Genomic DNA, 22,228 nt, shown 5'->3' on the forward strand with positions numbered 1-22,228 from the left:
TGGAAGTTCCAACCAGCATAGGAAGGCAAGAAAATGAAATAGAAGACATACAAATCAGAAAGGAAGAAATAAAGCTGTCCCCAGTTGCAGATGACATCGTGTATGTAAAAATGATAAGGAATCTACAGCAAAACTTCTAGACTTGATAAGTGAGTTTATCAGGGTTGTAGAATTTAAAATAAGCATAGAGAAATTGATTGTATTTCTGTATACTAACAATGAGTATGTGAAACTGACATATCAAATGCAATACCATTTAGAGTTCTCCAAAGAAAATGAAGTACTTAGGTATATATTGAACAAAAGATGTTCCGTATCTATATGCTGAGAATTACAAAATGCTGATGAAAGAAATCAGTGAAGCCCTACACAAATGGAGAGACATAGTTGTATGTGAATTGGAAGACTCAACATAGAAAGATGTCAATTCTCCCCAAATTGATACACAGGCTTAACACAATTCCTATCAAAATCTCAGCAGAATATTCTAATGTTTGTATGGAATGATGAATTAAATAGCTAAAACATTTATGAAAAGGAATAATAAATTGGGAGCAATCACTCTACCTGACTATAAGACTTATGTAGCTATAATAATTAAGGCTGTGGGAGGGGCAAGGCATGCTCTAGACAAAGGGAAGCGAAGCCAGAGCTGCAGGTGTTTTTTCTGCCCACGGTGTCTCAGGTTCATTCTTGAGGAACTGAGAACTTAATCTTCCAAAATGTCAAAAAGACCATCTAATGCCCCACCTTCCACCCCAGTTCCTGCAACACAAATGCCCAGCACATCAAGGTTTGTGGGATACAATCCATACAGTCATCTCACCTACAACTGCAGTCTGGGGGGAAACCCAGGCACCAGCAGCTGGGTCACAGCCTCCTCTGGTATGACAATCCCCAAATCCTCAAAGCTGATGTCCTACATGCGGTACAGCAGAAAGGTCTGGGACCATGTAATGGCTTCTAGCCCTGACCCAAAGTTGTGAGAGATTGGCAAGATTATTGGTGGCATGCGGTGAAATCTCATGAGTGAGAAAAAAAGAATATTTAAATGAATATGAAGCAGAAAAGATTGAGTACAACGAATCTGTGAAGGCCTACCATAATTCCTCCACATACCTTCCTTACATAAATTCAAAAATCATGCAGAAGCTCCTTTAGAGGAAGAAAGTCAACAGGCAGTCTTGCGTGGAGAAAGGAGAACCTTATATGAACATTCAGCCTGCTGAAGATCCAGGTGATTATAATGATGGCTTTTCAGTGCAGCATATGGCCACTGCCTATTTCCAGAAAATCCACTACCTTATCAGTGAACTCCTTAGTGAGAGTACAGTGCCAGACGTTCAATCAGTTATCACAACAGCTAGAATGCAAGTCTTCAAACGACAGATCCAGTCCTTAATGGTACATCAATGAAAAGTGGAAGCTGAACTTCTCCAAATAAAGGCACAATACCAGGAAAAGAAGAGGAAAATCCTGGAAAGCACATACTAATTTAACAATGAACTTAAAAGATTATGCAGTTTGAAAGTAGAAGTGGACATGGGAAAAATTGCAGCTGAAATTACACAAACAGAGGAACAGGCTCACAAAAGGCAGGAGGAAAGGAAGAAGGAGGCAGCAGAGCAAGCTACACAGTCGGAGCAGTGTTCTTCCTGAGGAAGAGCAAGCAGCTAATTTAAGACTGAAGAAAAGGGAGAAGACGAGAGCGTTCCGGTGGAAACAGAGGAGACACACCTTGAAGAAACAGTGGAAAGCCCACAGAATGGTGAAGAAGGCACGTCTACTCCTGAGGGCAAGGAGAGCAGACAGTATGGCAGAGGAAAAGAGTAGTAACTATAGCACCGGCTTGGAGAGCAATCATGAAAGAATGGAGGAGCCACCAATAGATCCCATACCAGAGAAAAAAGAATAAACATTGCTTTGTTTTATGTGTTCTAAATACTTTTCTAAATGAAAAATATTTTTAAGTTTTTAACAAAAGACTCGTATTGGCAGTGATGTAGACACACAGATCAATGGAACAGAATAGGGAATGCAGAAATAGCCCGATACAAGTACAGCCAACTGATTTTTGACAAAACTACAGAAGCACTTCATTGGAGGAAGTAGTCTTTTTCACAAATGGTACTGGATCCATTGGACATCCAAAGATGAATAAGTACCACATATCTAGACTAGCATCTAACATATATAAAGAACTCTCAAAACTGAACATTATGCCCAGCTGGTATCGCTCAGTGGTTGAGCATGGATCCATGCACCAAGAGGTCGCCAGTTCAATTCCCGGTCAGGACACATGCCCAGGTTGTGGGCCTGATCCCCAGTGGGGGGCATGCAGAGGGGGGCCAATCAGTGTTCTCTCTCATTGATGTTTCTATCTCTCTCTCCTTCTCCCTTCCTCTCTTTCTAAAATCAGCAAAGAAAAAAAATATTTAAAAAAAAAAAACTGAACATGCCCTGGCCAATTTGGCTCAGCGGTTAGAGCGTCGGCCTGCGGTCCTGAGAGACCCGGGTTCGGTTCCCGCTAAGGGCACATACTTTGGTTGCAGTTTGTCCCCGGCCCTGGTTGGTCGTGCGGGTGGCAGCCACTCGATGTGTCCCTTCACGTCGATGTTTCTCTCTCTCTCTTCCTCTCTCTCCCTCCCACTCTATCTGTACAAAAAATGGAAAAATATCCTCGGGTGAGGATAAAAAAACAAAACAAAAACTGAACATTATAAAAACAATCCAATTAGAAGATCAAGACATGTACTGACATTTCACTGAAGAAGATATGCATGAGACAGATAATAGATAAGAACAGATGTTCATTATTAGCCATTAGAGAAATGCAAATTGAAACAACAATGAAGTATTATTACTACATACCTATCAGAATGGCTAAAATGAATAATGGTGATAATACCATATGCTGGATTGGATGTGGAGAAACTGATCATTTGTAAATTGCTGGTGGGAATATAAAATAGTACCACTACTCTGGGAAATAATTTGGTAGTTCCTTTCAAAACTAAAAATGAGCTTATCATACAACCCAGTGCTTATACTTTTGGGCATTTATCCCAGAGAAATTCAGGAACTTGTACACAAAGTACAGTATCAGGTACAATAACAGCTTTATTCATAGTAGCCCCAATGAAACAACTGAGATATCCTTCAAAAGATGAATGGTTAAACTGTGGTACATCCATATCATAGAATAATATTTGGCAAAAGAAGAATGAACTGTTGATATATGCAACAACATGGGTGGATCTCAAGGGCGTTATGCTGAGTGAAAATGCCAGTCTCAAAAGATTACATACTGTATGATTCTATTTATATAACATTCTCAAATGGACAAAATGATAGAGTTGGAGAACAGGTTAGTGATTGCCAGGGATGGGGTGGTCCTGGAGAGCACGGGGTGTGACCATAAAAGGGGTAGCATAAGAGAGATCTTTGTGATGATGAAATAGCTCTGCGTAGAGCACTCTAGTGGCTGTGGAACATGGGTGTGAGGGGGACCAGGCAGGATTAAGTTAAGGCAGGGACAACAGTCTAAGTCTCTTTTCAGGTGAAAAATGGTAAGATCTGGATCTCTACAATATTTGTCAAAAGGGAACAGATAAAAGATGATAAAGTAGTAGAATCAATAGGACCTTGGGAATAACCAGATGTGTAAGAGGTGATGGAAAACACGGACTCTAGGTTGACTTACAGGTTTCTAGCTTGGGTAACTGAATAGACAACCAGACATCTTGACAGAAACCATGGTTCCTTATTTGTTACACCTTTGTCAATTTATTTATTTATTTATTTTAATATGTTTTTATGGATTTTTTAGAGAGAGAGGAAGGGAGCGAGAGAAACGTTACTGTGAGAGAGAAACATCGATTGGCAGCCTCCTGCATGTCCCCTGCTGATCGAGCCCACAACCCAGGCATGTGCTCTGACCTGGAATCAAACTAGGACCTCTTAGTCCATGGGACAACCCTCAGTCCACTGAGCCACACTTGCTGGGTACCTTTGTCCATTTAAAAGAGGTTGGCTTTTTGGGGAGTTTTGTGTAATTCTTTAAAATTCTTTTAGGGTGTTCTGTAGTCTGTTATGAAGCCAGGTAGTCACATAATTATTTCTGGACTTCTTTCCTTGCCTAGGCTGGTACGGTTACTTAAGAAATGAATTTCAAAGTTGTTAAGAACATTTTGCTTTGATTTCTTCATCTGCAAAATGAGCACTACGTTTTGTGATAATATGTATAGTCATAATACTTCTCAGGATTGTTCTGAGGAATGCTTACTACCTCTGCTGCTAACAATAAAAATTATAACAACAAAAATAAAAGGATGTTGAAATGTGATTGATCCTGTCTATTGTGACCAGCTGCAGAAATGCTCAGAGATTCTATAGAGCCTGTTTTTCCTCACTTTTTATTTTCCAGCTCCTTCAGTGATCCTTAAAGAGTGGTCTGCCTATAAAGGGAAGTCACCTCAAACTCCAGAGCTGGTTTCTGCGCTGACATTTCGGGAGTGGACTTGCCCAAACCTCAAGAAGCTCTGGCTAGGCAAAGCAGTTGAGGACAAGAACAGAAGGATGAGGGCCTTCCTGGCCTGTATGAAGTCAGATACACCCAGTATGCTCAATCCAGCTAATGTGCCCACCCATCTGCTGCTCATGTGCTGTGTACTCCGGTAAGCCATGTGACAGGGAGGTAGCTAGGACATTTCTCTCTTATTTTTTGGACATTTCCTTTAATTAAATGTTTTTATGGTGTTTGGGGTGGGGATGTTTTTGTTTTATATTTAACACTGAAATTGTTTGCTATGACAGTCTCCTCAGTTTATGATCTCTCTTTCTCGGTCCATGCATGACCTTTTATATTTGCTTTTATATATGGTTTTTTGTCCCTTTTAGCCTTTATTCCTGATCCAGTTCTTTTTTTCTCTCTACCCATAGTTATCTACTCTGGGACATTTGATATGTGTCTTTCTAAGCCGTCTCCCATATATTTATTTAGATACTCTCCAGGCACGGTCTGTAGTATCATTCGTATGTGTAGGTTTCTTTTCCTTTTTTACATGAAAGATACTGTGCTACACATTTTATTTCTTTTTTCTTTCGGTGTATTTTTGAGATCCATCCATATTCGTGTATGGTTCACTCCTGTTGACTGCTGGATTATGTTCCATCAAATACTAATATCGCAGCCTGGCTGGTGTGGCTCAGTTGATTGAGCGTCGTCCCATGGACTGGAGATCCCAGTTCCATTCCCGGTCAGGGCACATGCCTGGGTTGTGGGCTGGATTCCCAGTAGAGGATGTGCAGGAGGCAGCCAATCGATGTTTTGCTCTCACATTGATGTTTCTCTCTCTCTCTCACTAAAAAAATCAATAACAACATATATTTTTTTATTCCTCATCAGAGGATACTTTTCTGTTTATCATCACATAGAGTGGGAGGGAGGGAGAGAGAGACAGAAAAAAACATTGATGTGATAGAGCCATATCGACTGGTTGCCTTGCACGACCCAACCAGGGAACGAACCGCAACCAAGGTACGTGCTCTTGACCAGAATTGAACCTGCGAATCATTGGTCTGTGGGCTGATGATCTAACCACTAAGCAAAACCGGCCAGGGCAATAAAAACATATTTTAAAAAATACTAATATCACATAGTACAGTTGACCCTTGAACTATATGAATTTTAACTGCACAGGTCTGTTTCTGTACTGATTTTTTTTTCAATACTATAAATATATTTTACTTTCCTTTTGGTTTTCTTAATAACATTTTCTCTAGATTACTTAATTGTCAGAATACAATATATAATACATATAATATACAAAATATGTGTAATCGACTATGTGATCAGTAAGGCTTTTGGTCAATAGTAGACTATTATTAGTAATTAGGTTTTTGGGAAGTCAAAAGTTGTACATGGAGTTTTCAGCTCTGCAGGAGGTCTGCACCCCTAACTTCTTCTGTGTTGTTTAAGGGTCAACTGTGTTTAATTTTTCAATTGATAGTTATTTCCAGTTCTTGGATATTACAAATAGTGCTGCAGGGAATATCTTCGTAGATCTCTCTCTTTGTGTTCCTGTGTCAGTTTATCTGAAGTATATACTCAGAGTAGAATTCCTGGATCCTGTAAAATGTGCATATAGGTTTTTCAGCAAATATTGACAAATTAGTCTAGATTACATATGTACTAATTTATAGTTCTATGAACAATGCATAAGGTTTTTTTGTTGTTGTTAATCCTCACCCGAGGATATTTTCCATTGATTTTTAGATAGAATAGAAGGGGTGAGGAGAGACATAAAGAAAGACATTGATTGCTTGCCTCCCACACGACCGTGACCGAGGCTGGGGACCAAATCTGCAACCCAGATGTATCGAACCCGAAACCCTTGGGTCCATGGGCTGATGTTCTAAGTACTAAGCCAAACTGGCCAGGACAATTTCTATTTCTTCATATCATTGCCAGTCCTAATAACACATAACATCTTAATTTTTGCCAATCCAGGAGCTTCAAGTAGTATCTTTTTTTTTTTATCCTCACCGGAGGATATTTTTCCATTTTTTGTTCAGGTAGAGTGGGAGGGAGTGAGAGGAACAGATAGAGAGAGAGAGAAACATCAATGTGAAAGGGACACATCGAGTGGCTGCCACCCGCACAACCGACCAGGGCCGGGGACAAACTGCAACCGAGATACAAGCCCTTAGCGGGAACCGAACCCGGGTCTCTCAGGAGCGCAGGCCGACGCTCTAACCGCTGAGCCAAACCGGCCAGGGCAGTATCTTTTTAATTTAATTTGCATTTCCTTGACTACAGGTGAGGTTGAGCTTCTATTTTATACATATAGCTATTTGTTTTCTCATTCTCTGAGGCGCCTATTTATTTGTCTTGCAATTTTTTTTCTTTACTGATTTTAGAGAGAGAAGAAGGGAGAGGGAGAGAGAAACCTCCATGACAGAGAACATCAATTGGCCGCCTCCTGCATGCCCCCCACTGGGGATCCGGCCCACAACCTGGGCATGTACCCTGACCAGTATTCGAACCGGTGACCTCTTGGTGCCTGGGTTGATGCTCAGCCACTGAGCCACACCGGCCGGGCTATCTTGCAAATTTTTTGTAGGTTGTTTGTCTTTCTTGCCAGTTACAGAAGTTTTATGTCAGATATGTTGAGTGTATACACATATATATATAGCAAATTACTTTATATCTGTGTGTGTATATATCTTTTCCAGTCAGTCACAAATTTTTAAAACTTTATGTACAATATATTTGTTGAACAAAAGTATCAAATTTTCACCACCTTTTAGTATTTCATACATACAGAAAAGCTGGAAGACTAGTATGGTGAACACCCATATTCCCACCACTTAGATTCTACAATTACTATTTTATTATATTTACTTTATTCCATATAACTATCCATCTCTAGCCATCCATTTATCCATTCGTTTTTATGTATTTCCAAGTAAATTGCAGATATCAGTATACTTCAACCCTAACCAAAAAGTATTTAATTTTGGTTTTTGTCAAACCCATCAAATTGTACCTTTATGATGTGTGCATTTGGGATCTTATTTAATAAATTCTTCCCTACCCCTGGGTTATAAAAATATTTTTTACATTTTATTTTTAAATTATATTTTATAGAGAGAGGAAGGGAGAGAGAGATAGAAACATCGATGTGAGAGAGATACATCAATCGGCTGTCTCCTGCATGCCCCCCACTGGGGATTGAGCCCGAAACCCAGGCATGTGCCCTGACTGGGAATCAGACCAGCACCTCTCAGTCCATGGGACAACAGTCAGTCCACTGAGTCACACCAGCTGGGCTTTTTTTACTTTTTTTTTTTTTTTTTTTAATCATCCTCACCCAAGGACCTTTTTCCATTTTTTGTTCAGGTAGAGTGGGAGGGAGAGAGAGGAACAGAGAGAGAGAGAAACATCGATGTGAAAGGGACACATCGAGTGGTCGCCACCCGCACAACCAACCAGGGCCGGGGACAAACTGCAACCGAGGTACATGCCCTTAGCGGGAGCCGAACCCAGGTCTCTCCAGACCGCAGGCCGATGCTCTAACCGCTGAGCCAAACTGACCAGGGCTTTTTTTACATTTTAATATAATTTTACAGTGTTGCCGTCCATGTCAGGTCTTTAAATATAGCAGGTATTTATTCTGTATATGTTGTCAGAAAGGATCTAATTTTATTTTTCTACAAAATAAGTGATTTCTTCTTTCTCCACTGATTTATGTTACCACCTTTTGTATATACCAAATTCTTGTATATACATGAGTCCTTTCCTGGATTCTATTTTGTTCCATTGCCTATTTGATCCCTTGCCAGGACCACATTGTTTTTAATTATTAAGGGTTTATAGTTTGCCTTAATATCAGGTAGGACAAATCTCTGCTCTTTGCTTTTCTTTCTTAAAATGCCATTTTAATTGATCTATAGATAAAAACTACTCAGCAAGGTGAGTAATCATTTCCGCTCCTTAATCTGTTAAGGCCGTATCCTGGACAGTGTTCAGAAAGAGAGTTAATGTTATTTCACTTCATCCGCTGTGTTAGAAAAACAAGGCATGATTGTCAGTTTAGATGAAATGCGTGGCTGGCAGCCAAATCTAGTCTCTACATTCTTTTTTTTTAGTTCTACTTTGTTGATGTAAGTTTTCATGGCGTCTTCCTTGGAAGTCCCTTTCAGCTCATTCCAGGCAGCCCGCCTGACCTTGCCTTTGAGGTCCATCATCCCAGGTTGTTCTGTATTTATGTCACCCACAGTTGCTTGTTTGTAGCGGCTGTAGATGAACCACATCTCATTGTCTGCTGGCTTGTTCTTAGGGTGTTTCACATCCTCAGTAGCTTTGTCAACCTCAGCTTGAGACATGCCGGCAGCGTAGGTTGCAAGGATTCCAGGGAGCGGGTGGAGGTGGTGACGTGCTGGGAGAAGTCTCTGCTCTTTGCTTTTCATGGTTCATACTTGTAGCTATTCTTGAACCACATGAACCTTTATTCTTCCAAATATAATTTAGAATTCGTCTGCTTTCCACAAATATGTTACTTTTTAAAAAAATTTTTTTAAACATCTTTATATTTGAATGTATTGCAGATGTCCCTCCTTTTTTTCCTCCTTGACCCCCACCTCCCCATTCCCACCCCCCTCCTGCCTGTCCCCCACTATTGTCTGTGTCTATTGGTTATGCATACATGCATAGAAGTTCTTTGGTTTCTCTCTTTCTGTCCCACCTCCTCCCTTCCCTTTGAGGTTCATCAGTCTAAGAACCAATTTGTACTTCTTAATCCCTTCATCTTTTTCACCCAACTCCTCTCCCATCTGGCAACCAACAAAAAGTTCTCTGTATGTATGAGTCTGTTTCTGTTGCTTGTTTATTTTGTTTGTAGATTCAATTGCTGATATGTATTAATTGTCATTTTATTGTTTATATTTCTTTTTTTTTTTTCTATGAATTTTTATTTATTTTTTTCTTACAGATATTTTACCTTTTTACCCCATTGGCACCCCCCACCCCACCCCCCCTCCACCCTGTCCCCGGCTTAGTTGTCCATGTCCATTGGTCATGCATACATGCATATAAGTTCTGTGGTTTTGTTTATATTTCTTTATCTTCTTCTTCAAGAATACCCATCAACATTTAATATAATACTGGTTTGGTGCTGATGAACTCCTTTAGCTTTTTCTTGTCTGGGAAACTCTTTATATGTCCATCAATTCTAAATGATAACTTTGTAGGATAGAGTGATCTTGATTGAAGTTCTTTGCTTTTCATCCTTTAACTATTTCTTGCCACCCCCTTCTTCCCTGCAAAGTTTCTTTTGAGAAATCAGCTGACAGTCTAATGGGAGCTCTGCTTTAGGTAACTGCTTTTCTCTTGCTGCTTTTAAGATTCTCTGTCTTTAACCTTTTGCATTTTGATGATGATGTGATTTGGTGTGGGCCTCTTGGGGTTCATCTTGTTTGGGACTCTGTGCTTCCTGGACGTGTATGTCTGTTTCCTTCACCAAGTTAGGGAAGTTTTCTGTCATTATTACTTCAAATAGGTTTTCAATTTCTTGCCCTCTCTTCTCCTTCTGGCACTCCCATGATGTGAATGTTGGTACACTTGAAGTTGTCCCAGAGGCTCCTTATACTATTCTCATTTTTTTTTTTTTTTTTTGTATTCTTTTTTTCTGTTTGCTGTTCTGATGGTGCGTTTTGTGCTTCCTTATATTCCAAATCAATGGTTTGCTTCTTGGCTTCACTGACTGTACTGTTGATTCCCTGTAAATTATTTTTATTGCATTTGGTGCAATTCTTTATTTCTGACTGGTCCTTTATTATGCTCTTGAAGTCCTCACTAAGTTCCTTGACATTCTCACCAAGTTACTTGAAATTCTCGTTAAGTTCCAGTGTTTTGATCTCTACATCTGTTAGATTGCTTATCTCCATTTCATTTAGTTCTTTTCCTGGAGTTTTGTTCTGTTCTTTCATTTGGGACATGTTTCTTTATCCCCTCATTTTGGCTGCCTCCCTGTGTTTGTTTCTATGTATTAGGTAGAGTTGCTATGTCTCCTAGGCTTCCTAAGGTGGCCTGTTGTAGTAGGTGCCCTGTAGGGTCCAGTGGCACAGCCTCCCTGCTCACCCAGATGGGCCCTCAAGGTGCACCTCTAGGGTGGACTGTACACCTTTCTTTTGTAATTGAGTCTTGACTGCTGTTGGCACTTCATTGGGAGGGTTTTACTCAGGCTGATCAGCTGCAAGGACTGGCTGTGCCCACTAACCACTGACCTCTGACTGACTACCGTGGGTGATGAGCTCTGTAGGGGCCCAACACACAGAGCAAGACTTACTTCAGCAGGGCTCTGGTACCCACTGAGTCCTCTCCTTGAGTGTGTCACTTGTGGAGGTGGTCGGGTTGTGGTGCTTCAATGTGGTCTGAAGCTGTCCACTGGGTGTGCTGGCTCTGGGGCAAGGTCAGCCGCTGCCTGTGTTCTACCCAGGGCCACCAGGCATAAGCTACAAAGCGATCTGCAGATGGCTGCTTCTTGTGCTGGGTTTGGAGGTGCCCAGGCAAAGCCGAGCTGTGAACCAAAGCTGGCTGCTTCTAGTGCCAAGCCTGGGGCCACTTAACGAGAGGTATGGGGCTCGCTGTGATCAGATCCTGCTTGTTTGAGAGAATTTAGGAAAATCTGAAGCAGGAGTCAAAACAGGCCAATCCTATGGTAAAGCCACTGGAAACAGCTTGGGTGGGCCTGAATGTTGGGTGGCGCAGGGCCTCAGGGATTCACCAGGGCGGGGCAAACTGTGAGCTAGGTTGCCGGAGTCCCAGATATGGCGGCCATCTGCCTGCCCTATGGGGGAACGGCTCACCAAAGGAACAATGGCCTCTGCCATAACGTCTACACAGGAGAAAGCTGCCTCTCCAGCCCTCGCCCCAATGCCAAACAATTCAGTTCTTACCCCTATGTCTCTGGTGCCTTTCAAGCTGCCTCCCCTCCATGCTGGAGCTCAGAGAGAGTAGGTCAGAGTAAGTTCATGCACAGGCCCTTTAAGAGGAGCTACCCGGGGCTCCAGCAGCCTCAGCCTCCCTCAGCCTCAGTTCCCGCTGGTTTTACAGCCAGAAGTGATGAGGACTTCTCTTCTTGGCACTGGAACCCTGAGCTGGGTGCCTAGTGTGGGACGGGGACCCCTTGCTCCTCAGGGAGGATCTTCATAGTGGAGGTATCCTCCTGATTCTTATCCTCCACCCGTGGGTGTGGGTCCAGCCTCTCCGCCCCTCCTACTAGTCTCCATGTGGCTTCTTTAATTTCATAGTTGTAGGACTTCCCTTCTAGCAAAGGTTCATTAAAATCTCAACAGTTGCCCTGGCCAGTTTGGCTCAGTGGTAGAGCGTCGGCCTGTGGTCCAGAGAGACCCAGGTTTGGTTCCCACTAAGAAGGGCATGTACCCCGGTTGTGGTTTGTCCCTGGCCCTGGTTGGGTCATGCGGGTGGCAACCACTCGTGTCCCTTTCACGTCGATCTCTCTCTCTCCCTCTCTCTCCTTCTCTCCCTCCCTCCCTCCCTCTCCCCCTCTCCCTCTCTACTCTATCTGAACAAAAATGAAAAAATGTCCTCGGGTGAGGATAAAAAAAAAAATCTCAACAGTTTTCCAGTAAAAGAACATGAAATTTGACAAGGTCACTCCTCCAGATTCATAGGTGAAGTTGCGTTTCTTTTGAGAATCAGTTTTATTAAGCAGCAGGCTCACTCTCAGCTGTAATAAGGCATTTGATTTAACCACATGCCATCCTAATATAAAAAGTAAAGGTATGGCCCAGCTGGTGTGGTTCAGTGGTTGAACGTCGACCCATGCACCAAGAGGTCACCGGTTCAATTCCTGGTCAGGGCACGTGCCCAGGTTGTGGGCCAGATCCCCAGTGAGGGGCATGCAGGAGGCAGCCAGTCGATGTTCCTGTCTCTCTCTCCCTCTCCCTTCCTCTTTCTCTAAAATCAATAAAGAAAAAAAAATTTTTTTTAAGTAAAGGTATTATGTAAGGACTAGCTTTTGTCCACTTGACAGACTAATTCCAAAGTTCATTAGGAAAAACAAATGAACAAGAGTAGCTTGAAATTTTCACAAAAGAACAGTAAGAGGAATCTTGACTCACACAAAATATACCAAAATGTGTTATAAACTTATACTAAAATGATGTGGTACTAGCACAAAAATTGACAGACCATTGTTTTAGAGCAGATGATACTGAATAAGACCCTAGACACATAAAATATACTAAAGATAGCTTCACAAATCAATGAGGAATAGATGAAGTTTTTAATAATCATTGAGAAAATTGGGTTGGTATTTGGGGCAAAACATCAAGTTAGAACCTGACTGGTGTGGCTCAGTGTATTGAGAATCATCCCATGCACCAAGAGGTCACCAGTTTGATTCCCAGTCAGGGCACATACGCAGGTTGTGGTCTAAATCCCCAGTGCCTTTTCAACAAATGGTACTGGAGCAATTGGACATTCATGGACCAATAAAATGAACCTTGACCTAATGATCACACCTTATACAAAAATTAATTCAGAATGGACCATAGGCTTAAATATAAACATAAAATTGTACAATTTATAGAAAATCTTCAGACTCTAGAGCTAGGCAAAGAGTTCTTAGACTTGTCACCAAAAGCATGATCACGAATAGAAAAGTTAATCAATTTGACCTCATCAAGACTAAAACCTTTTGTCCACTGAAAACCCATGTAAAATGGATGAAGAGACAAACTACAAACTGGGAGTAAATGTTTGAAAACCACATATGCAACATAGGACTGGTATCTAGAATATATAAACAGCTCTCAAAACTCAGCAGTAAAAAAAAAAAATACCTGGACAATCCAATTAGAAAATGGGCAAAAGACACGAACAGACATTTCACTAAGGGGGATATACAATGGCAAATAAACACATAAAAAGATGTTCAAATTATGCTAAGAAGCTAGACACAGAAGACCACATATGATATTATTTTATTTATACAAAATGTCCAGAAAGGCAAATCCATAGAGATAAAAAGTAGATTAGTGGTTGCCTGGGGTTGAGAAAGTGGGGTGACTGCACATGAGCGTGAGGGATCTTTTGGGCGCAATGCAAATATTTTAAAACTCAATTGTGGTAGTAGTTGTGCAACTCTCTAAATTTACTAAAAATTATTAAATTGTATACTTAAATGGATGAATTATATGGTATATAAATTATAACTCAATGAAATTTTATAAGTTTCTATATATAGAGAATTATTGCAAATTAAAAAGTTTATTTAAAAAATTGAGTAGTCTTTTCTTTTTTTTATCCTCACCCGAGGACATTTTTCTATTTTTTGTTCAGGTAGAGTGGGGGCGGGGGGGGGGAGAGGAACAGAGAGAGAGAGAAACATCCATGTGAAAGGGACATATCGAGTGGCTGCCTCCCGCACAACCGACCAGGGCCGGAGACAAACTGCAACCGAGGTACGTGCCCTTAGCGGGAACCGAACCCGGGTCTCTCAGGACCGCAGGCCGACGCTCTAACCGCTGAGCCAAACCAGCCAGGGCAAAAAATTGAGTAGTCTTTAAAAAAATGAAGAAGCACTCTCCCCACAAAAGGGGAGATTTGAAAAGAAGATCAATAACTGTGAATGCATCTGTATGCAACAATACATAAACTTAAAAGACATATAATAAAGTGGAAAAATATTTGTAAGTTAGGACAGAAAGTATATCAATATTCTCAATATATAAAGACGTTTTAAAATACTAGCACCCCAAAAGTTTAAGTGACCTCTCTTCAGATTTATTGGTTTGCAAGAAACAAAAGCTGCTCTACCATCTTATTGTAATATATATAACAGGTAGTCTCATAGGCTTCTAAGGATAATAAATAAAAGGGCTGCACACAGGGAATAGTGCTGGAAAAGCAAGAACAGAGATTGCCTACTCTTTCATGGGCCTGTGTAGTTCTGCTAGGGTGTTTCATCAGACTCTGAATTTCTTAGCTCAAATTCTCAAGACTCTGGCGTGCCATGGATTGATTTGATTTGGACCAACTGTCTACACTGTGTCCAAATTGCTGTCTCTGTTATAAAGATAAGGCTTTATGTTATCTGAGAGGAAGGTGTAGACAGAACAAACAAATTAACAGATATGTCTATGATAGGCATAGACCAGTCAGAGAAGTGTTTACATGCAATGTTATCATTAGAAATCAAAGAGAAAAATTTAAATAGCATTTTTTTTTTTCTCATTAAATCATCCAAGATTAATGATAACAATCCATGCTGACACACTGCTGGGAGATAGGACAAACTGGTCTGGAAAACAATTTTGTAATATGTGTTGAGGACCTTTAGAATAGATATAACTTTTGGCATAATTCCACTTCTAGGAATCTATCCTAAGGGAATGAACAATCAGATGTACAGATAAGATGTGTGTACATGACTTTTGTAGTAGTATTTATAGTACAACAAATAGTATAAGTTTCCAATATTACAGGAATATTTAAATTGATACATTTACATGAACTTGCAGGTATTAAAAATCATGTTTTTGAAAAGTAATGAATTAAAAGTTCTTATAGCATAATATTGAGTGGAAAAAGCATAATACAATATTCTATATATGTGTAGTATGAAAAAGAAAAAATTGATATTTGAGATGCTAGAAAGAAGCCATAATTTATAACAATTAAAAAATTTTTTTTCCTTTATTGACTTTTGAGAGAGAGGAAAGAAGAGAGGGAGAGAGAAATATCGATGAGAGAGAACATTGATTGGCCGCCTCCTGCATGCCCCCTGCTGGGGATTTGGCCCACAACCTGGGCATGTGTCCTGACCAGGAATCGAACCGGCGACCTCTTGGTGCATGGGTTGATGCTCAACCACTGAGCCACACTGGCAAGACACCAATCTTTTTTTTTTTTATCCTCACCCGAGGACATTTTTCCATTTTTTGTTCAGGTAGAGTGGGGGGGGGGGGGAGAGGAACAGAGACTGCAACCGAGGTAAATGCCCTTAGCGGGAACCAAACCCGGGTCCCTCAGGACCGCAGGCCGACGCTCTAACTGCTGAGCCAAACCGGCCAGGGCTATTTCAGTTTTTTAAAAAATTTTCTTTATAACTTTTTTACATTTTCTGAATGAAAATGAACTTGAACTTTTGTAATAAAATTGTAAATGTTATTTAAAATTAAAAGAAGTAGAGTAAAAGGGGAGACTACCAAATATTGGTACTGGCATGAGAGATCAACAGAATAAACAGGGTAGAAACAGATTGTTGTACATGTGAGATTTTAATATATGATGTGGGGGTTTCACCAAATAGTAAAGGAAGGGTTATACTATAATGGGCTCAGTTATGAATGGTAACCAGGAGTGCTGTTGTACCAGACACTGTGCTAAGTGCTTTTACATGCATTTTCTCCTTTACTTATTACAAGCTTTTGAGATCTAGGCAGTATTATCCCCATTTTGAAGATGAGTGAACTGAAGCCCCTGAAGGTTAAGGCATCTGCCCAGAGTCACATAGAAAAGAAGTAGTGGAACCTAGATTGGAACCAAGTATGTCAGACTCCAAGTCTGTATTCTTTGCTACCACATTCTGTGCATACAAAGTTCTTCTAAGGTGTCTAGAATACAAGGGGCATTTAGTAAATGTTATTCCCATGAGTTACCTATAGTTTGCTGCATATGTTATAATGTAATATGTAATGCTTGTATGTATACTAATGTAAATACTAACAGTAGTAATACAGATGCCATCTTGTCATTGATATTGAGAAATTTAGGAAATTAGCAATGCTGTAGTTTTTCTGGAGAAAATCCCCAGTGGAATCACATAATGCAAAAAATAGCCCATGATGTGCATCACTAAATATTGGTTGATTTAATAATCATTTCTTGCTGTCTCATTTATACCTCTGACTCCTTGGACCCTACGCACTCTGTCTCATAATTCATTCAAGGCTGGTTGAAGAGTAGTGCTGGCCAAAAGACGGAACTAGCATTTCCTTTTGAATATCCTGACATTGACTCATATGTTCAGCAAACATTTATTGAGCACCCATTCTGTCATGTACCATGCTAAGGTCAGGGAGACATGAAAAATTGTAAATTAATATTAAAGTATAAACCAAACCAAACAAAAATTTAATTTCCTACTAAATGAAATGTCCCCTTCTCTGTGGGGTCTTCTCTGGTTCTCCAAGGTAAACTTAGTCACTCTCTACTTAGAGCAACCAGAACAATTTCTTCAGATTATAAAATCTCATCTCTCCCATGGTATGAGTCTTCCTGTCTCCCTCACTTGACTCCTTTGGAGATCTTTTAGGTGAGTTTTTCTTTCATAGTAGTCAGGGTACAATGCTTTGGAGGATTTTTGTTGAGGGTTTTTTTGTTTGTTTGTGGGTTTTTGTGGTGTGACCTGATTGATGCCTTCAGTCATTCCTCCGATAAATATTTACCGATACTTACTCTGTGCTATGTGCTATGCCAGATAGTTCATAATAAATCAGAATAAGACAATAGAAAAGGTTTACCAACAAGGTCCTAGAACTCCTGGGAACTCACATGGGCGCTTGGAAAGAATGTGTTTTCTTTTTTTTTTTTTTTTTTTTTTTTTTTGTTTGTTTTTTTATCCTCATCCGAGGACATTTTTCCATTCTTTGTACAGACAGAGTGGGAGGGAGAGAGAGGAAGAGAGAGAGAGGGAAACATCGATGTGAAAGGGACACATCGAGTGGCCGCCACCCGCACGACCAACCAGGGCCGGGGACAAACTGCAACCGAGGTACATGCCCTCAGCGGGAACCGAACCCGGGTCTCTCCGGACCGCAGGCGGACGCTCTAACCGCTGAGCCAAACCGGCCAGGGCAGAATGTGTTTTCTTTATACAATATCAGGCAAGCATTTGCAACTTGTTTTTTTTTTTTTTTAAATCTTTATTGTTGAATGTAAAATGTATTACAGATGTTCCACATTTTTCCCCCATTGACCCCCTCCTTCCCACTCCCGCCCCCCTCCCGCTTTTTCCCACACTATTGTCTGTGTCCATTGGTTATGCATATAAGTTCTTTGGTTTATTTCTTCCCACCACCCCCCACCCCTTTCCTTTTGAGGTTTGTCAGTCTAGCAATGAATTTCTACTTCTTAACCCCTTCACCTTTTCACCCATTCTCCCAACCCCCTCCCATCTGGCAACCAACAAAATGTTCTCTGTATCTATGAGAATGTTTCTGTTCTACCTGTTCATTTTGTTTGTAGATTCCATTGTTGATAGATATGTATTCATTGCCATTTTGTTTGTTCATATATTTTATCTTTTTCTTCAAAAAGACCCTTCATCATTTCATATAATAACGGTTTGGTGGTGATGAACTCCTTTAACTTTTTCTTGTCTGGGAAAGTCTTTATATGGCCATCGATTCTAAATGACAGCTTTGCAGGATAGAGTAATCTTGGTTGTAGGTTGTTGCTTTTCATCACTCTGAATATTTCTTGCCACTCCCTTCTGGCCTGCAAAGTTTCTTTTGAGAAATCAGCTGGCTGCCTTATTGGGAACTCCCTTGTAGGTAACTAGCTGCCTTTCTCTTGCTGCTTTTAAGATTCTCTCTTTGTCTTGAACCTTTTGCATTTTGATGATGATGTGTCTTGGTGTGGGCCTCTTGGGGTTCATCTTGTTTGGGACTCTCTGTGCTTCCTGGACTTGTGTGTCTGTTTCCTTCACCAAGTTAGGAAGTTTTCTGCCATTATTGTTTCAAACAGGTTTTCGATTTCTTGTTCTCTCCTCCTTCTGGCACCCCCAAGAAGCGAATGTTGGCACGCTTGAAGTTGCCCCAGAGGCTCCTTACACTATCCTCATTTTTTTGGATTCTTTTTTCTTTTTGCTGTCCTGATTGGGCATTTTTTGCTTCCTTATATTCAAAATCGATGGTTTGCTCCTTGGATTTACGTACTCTATTATATTACGTACTCTAAAGCTGTGTAAATTATTCTTTATTTCAGTTAATGCCTCCTTCAATTCTAACTGTGCATCCATGATTTCTGACTGGTCCTTTTTTATGCTCTTGAGGCCCTCACTAAGTTCACTGAGGTTCTCACTGAGTTCATTGAGCATCCTTATAAGCAGTATTTTGAACTCAGCATCTGTTAGGTTGCTTATCTCCATTTCGCTTAGTTCATTTCTTGGGGTTTTGTTCTGTTCTTTCATTTGGGACCTGTTTCTTTGTCTCCTCATTTTGGCTGCCTCCCTGTGTTTGTTTCAGTGTATTACTTAACGAGAGGTATGGAGCTCGCTGAGACCAGATGCTGCTCGTTTGAAAGAATTTAGGAAAAACCTGAAGCAGGATCCAAGACAGGCCAATCCTATGCTTAAGCAACTGGCAACAGCTTGGGTGGGCCTGAAAGTTGGGTGGGGCGGGGCCTCAGGGAGTCAGCAGGGCGGGGCTACCAGTGTGAGCCAGGTGGCTGGAGTCCCAGATATGGCTTCTGTCTGCCGCCCAGGGAAGGGCTCACCAAAGGAACAAAGGCCTCCGACAGCACGTTGTCCCGGAGAAAGCCCCCTCTCCAGCCCTCGCTCCAGTGCCAAACAGCTCAGTTCTTCCCTGTGTGTCTCTGGTGCCCCTCGAGCTGCCTCCCCTCCGAGCTTAGAGGGAGAGAGTCCGACAAGTCCGTGCGCGGGCCCTTTAAGGAGCTGCCTGGGGCTCCAGCCGCCTCAGCCTCCCTGAGCCTCAGTTCCCGCTGGTTTTTCCAGCCAGAAGTTATGGGGATTCTCTTCCTGGCACTGGCACCCTGAGCGGGGCACCTGGTGTGGGACGGGGACCCCTCAGTCCTCAGGGAGGACCTTCCCAGCCGTGGGAGCCTCCTCATTTTTATCCGCCACACGTGGGTGTGGGACCAGCCGGTCTGCCTCCGCCCCTCCTGTTAGTCTGGATGTGGCTGCTGCTTTAATTCCGTAGTTGTAGGACTTCCATTCAGCTTGATTTCAGGCGGTTTTGAATGATGGTTGTTCTGTAGTTTAGTTGTAACTTTGATGTGGTTGTGGGAGGACGGATACCGCGTTTACCTACCCGCCATCTTGACCCCCTACTGCACCTTGTATTTTTTAAATCTGCTATAACTTTACGTGTATTTTTGGTATATTTTACATGTCATAGCTTGATGGCAGCATACTAAAGTCTCCTACTGTAATTGCATTTCTGTTTATTTTATTCCATTTTTGCTTCACATTTTTCCAACAAAATAGGATTGCAAGATTAAAAATAAAAGAATGAGCCCTGGCCGGTTTGGCTCAGCGGTTGGAGCGTCGGCCTGCGGTCCAGAGAGACCCGGGTTCGGTTCCCGCTAAGGGCACGTACCTCGGTTGCAGTTTGTCCCTGGCCCTGGTCGGTCGTGCAGGTGGCAGCCACTCGATGTGTCCCTTCACATGGATGTTTCTCTCTCTCTCTCTTCCTCTCTCTCCCTCTAGCTCTATCTGAACAAAAAATGAAAAAATGTCCTCGGGTGAGGATAAAAACAAAAAAAGAATGAGCAAAGGTAAATCAAGGAACTACAAATCTAAAGAAAGAAACAATATTAGCCCAGCTTGTGTAGCTCAGTGGATTTAGCATCATCCCATGGACTGAGAGATCCTGATTCAATTCCCAATCAGGGCACATGCCTGGGTTTCAGGCTCAGTCCCCAGTAGGGGGCGTTCAGGAGGCAGTCAGTTGATGTTTCTGTCTCCCTCTCCCTCTCTATAAATATCAGTAAATATATATTTTTTTTAAGTATAAAATATATTATAAAGTAAGAATAAATTTTTCAAGTGGAGAATGTGCAGGCAGGAAAGAAGGTAATTGTGGGCAAAGGTAAGTTTGTGTGGCCCAGGAAGATTCCTCCTGGAAAGCCCAGTCATTTAGAATTTATTTCCTAAAGAAGCAGCAGGGCTTGTTGGTATGTCCTACAGTTGGGGGACCATCCTGGATGGTTTGGGCTTGAAGAGAGAGTAATGGCAGTGGGGCTGCCTGCTCTGTTGTAATCATTGCAGGTGAGGAACAGCAGGTTAAAGATATGAAGTCAGTCTGTGTGACTGCAGAGCCCAGGCTTTTCCCAGGGCACCACACTGCTTTCTGATAGCAGTGACTGGGCAGGTACCCCAGGAACCCATCTTATGTGCTACTCAGAAGAGATCAGCTGTTGCTGTAAATGCCAAGTTTCTGAAGTCTTACAAAAGTCCAGTGATTATGAACATTGTCTTGTCCCTTCAGGGAGCTAAGGACTAGACTTTGTACTGATATATTAGTATATTTTCATCTCTCTCTGTTCCTCTTTCTGCTTAGATGCTTAGAGCAATAAGGCATATTCAGTTCATGAAATTCAATTCAAATATTCATCAATGAGTACTTATTCATTTAATTGGTGGGTTTTCTATCGTAGAGAATGGCTCCATCATCTAGCCATCTGTCCGAGCCAGAATTATAGGAATCTTGGACTCTTCCCTTTTCTTGACCCCTTCTCATAAACTCCATTACCAAATTCTATGGATTTATCTCTTTAATTGTTCTTTGTCCCCTGGCCCCATCTACCTTCTCAGCCAGTGTCACAGATTACTACCGTCTCCCAACTGCTATCTATGCCTCTTGTCTCTTACTCTCTGAGACAGTCAGTATCAAACTAGTCAGTATCTCTCTCCTGCTGACAGTCCTTAAGCATTGTCCTATATTTTCAAGGTGAAGGTCCAAATCCCTCAATGGTGTGTTCGAGACTCTTCATGATTTGTTCTGCTTTTTAATCTTGCTTCCTGTCACTGTAAACCTGCTTAGCTCCAGCTTTATCGAACCTGACACATCATGTTGAACTCTACAGCTCTATGCCTTCACTCATACTGTTGATGTTTTTCAGGATGCCCTTCCTCACTCTTCCACTCATAGCCCTCTTCTGTGCTCTTACAGCACCCTGTGCATTCCTCTGTCTTGGTACTTAGCGCACTCTCCTGTCCTTGTTGGTGTACATGCCTGTTTTCTCTACTATCTAGACTGCAAATAATCAAAGGTGGAGATTCTTTTACTTTATTTCATTAGAATCACCAAAACCTAGCTTAGGATCTGGCCCATGATTGGTTTCTTTGCTTAAATGAGCTTTTATGACTTAATAATGATGTTTTTGTTTTCTAGGTACATGGTTCAGTGGCCTGGAGGTCGAATCCTGCATCGCCATGAGTTAGACACCTTCCTTGCACAGGCAGTATCTGCCCAGCTTTATGAACCAGATCAACTTCAAGAACTCAAGGTAATTTGATCCATCCTCATTTAAATTCTTTCTTTTATGCCTACATAGCTTTACTTTAGGTGTTTTTTTTTCCTGGAGCTGGGGAGAAGAGTAAGTTCTACAGGTAAATGCTTGATTTACTTTAGCCAAATAGTATGTCTATAAAATCAAGTGGTGCCTGTAACACCACTTGGCATACTGATGGGTGACCGTGGACAGAGCAGATGGATATTATGCAAGACAAATAAGTTTTGGCCCATTGACCATGGTAAAGTTTCTGACTCTTCAAGATACACTTCAGGGACTTATCCTGGTGTCCCCTTATTATCTTTGAGTAAATGTCCACCTTTCCCCTCCTTTCTTCCAATTTTATTGAGATATAATTGACATATAGCACTATGTAAGTTTAGGTTATACAGCACAATGATATATATATCATGCAGTAATTATGACAATAATTGTGAC

At 41.4% G+C, this 22,228-nt stretch overlaps 1 protein-coding gene and 1 pseudogene across 2 annotated transcripts in view; both read left to right on the forward strand.

The window, feature by feature from the left end:
* FAM120C (family with sequence similarity 120C) overlaps positions 1-22,228 on the forward strand; it is a 90,064-nt gene that overhangs the window by 55,935 nt on the left and 11,901 nt on the right. For both annotated transcript variants that reach the window (XM_036270693.1, XM_036270696.1), the window contains exons 10-11: positions 4,427-4,676; positions 21,670-21,784. In XM_036270693.1, the coding sequence (XP_036126586.1) occupies positions 4,427-4,676; positions 21,670-21,784 (365 nt within the window). The remainder of the gene's footprint in view (positions 1-4,426; positions 4,677-21,669; positions 21,785-22,228) is intronic.
* LOC118635784 lies at positions 673-1,915 on the forward strand (annotated as a pseudogene).

The sequence above is a fragment of the Molossus molossus genome, unplaced genomic scaffold (assembly GCF_014108415.1).
Source record: "Molossus molossus isolate mMolMol1 unplaced genomic scaffold, mMolMol1.p scaffold_m16_p_2, whole genome shotgun sequence".
In the NCBI taxonomy this organism is placed as follows: Eukaryota; Metazoa; Chordata; class Mammalia; order Chiroptera; family Molossidae; genus Molossus; species Molossus molossus.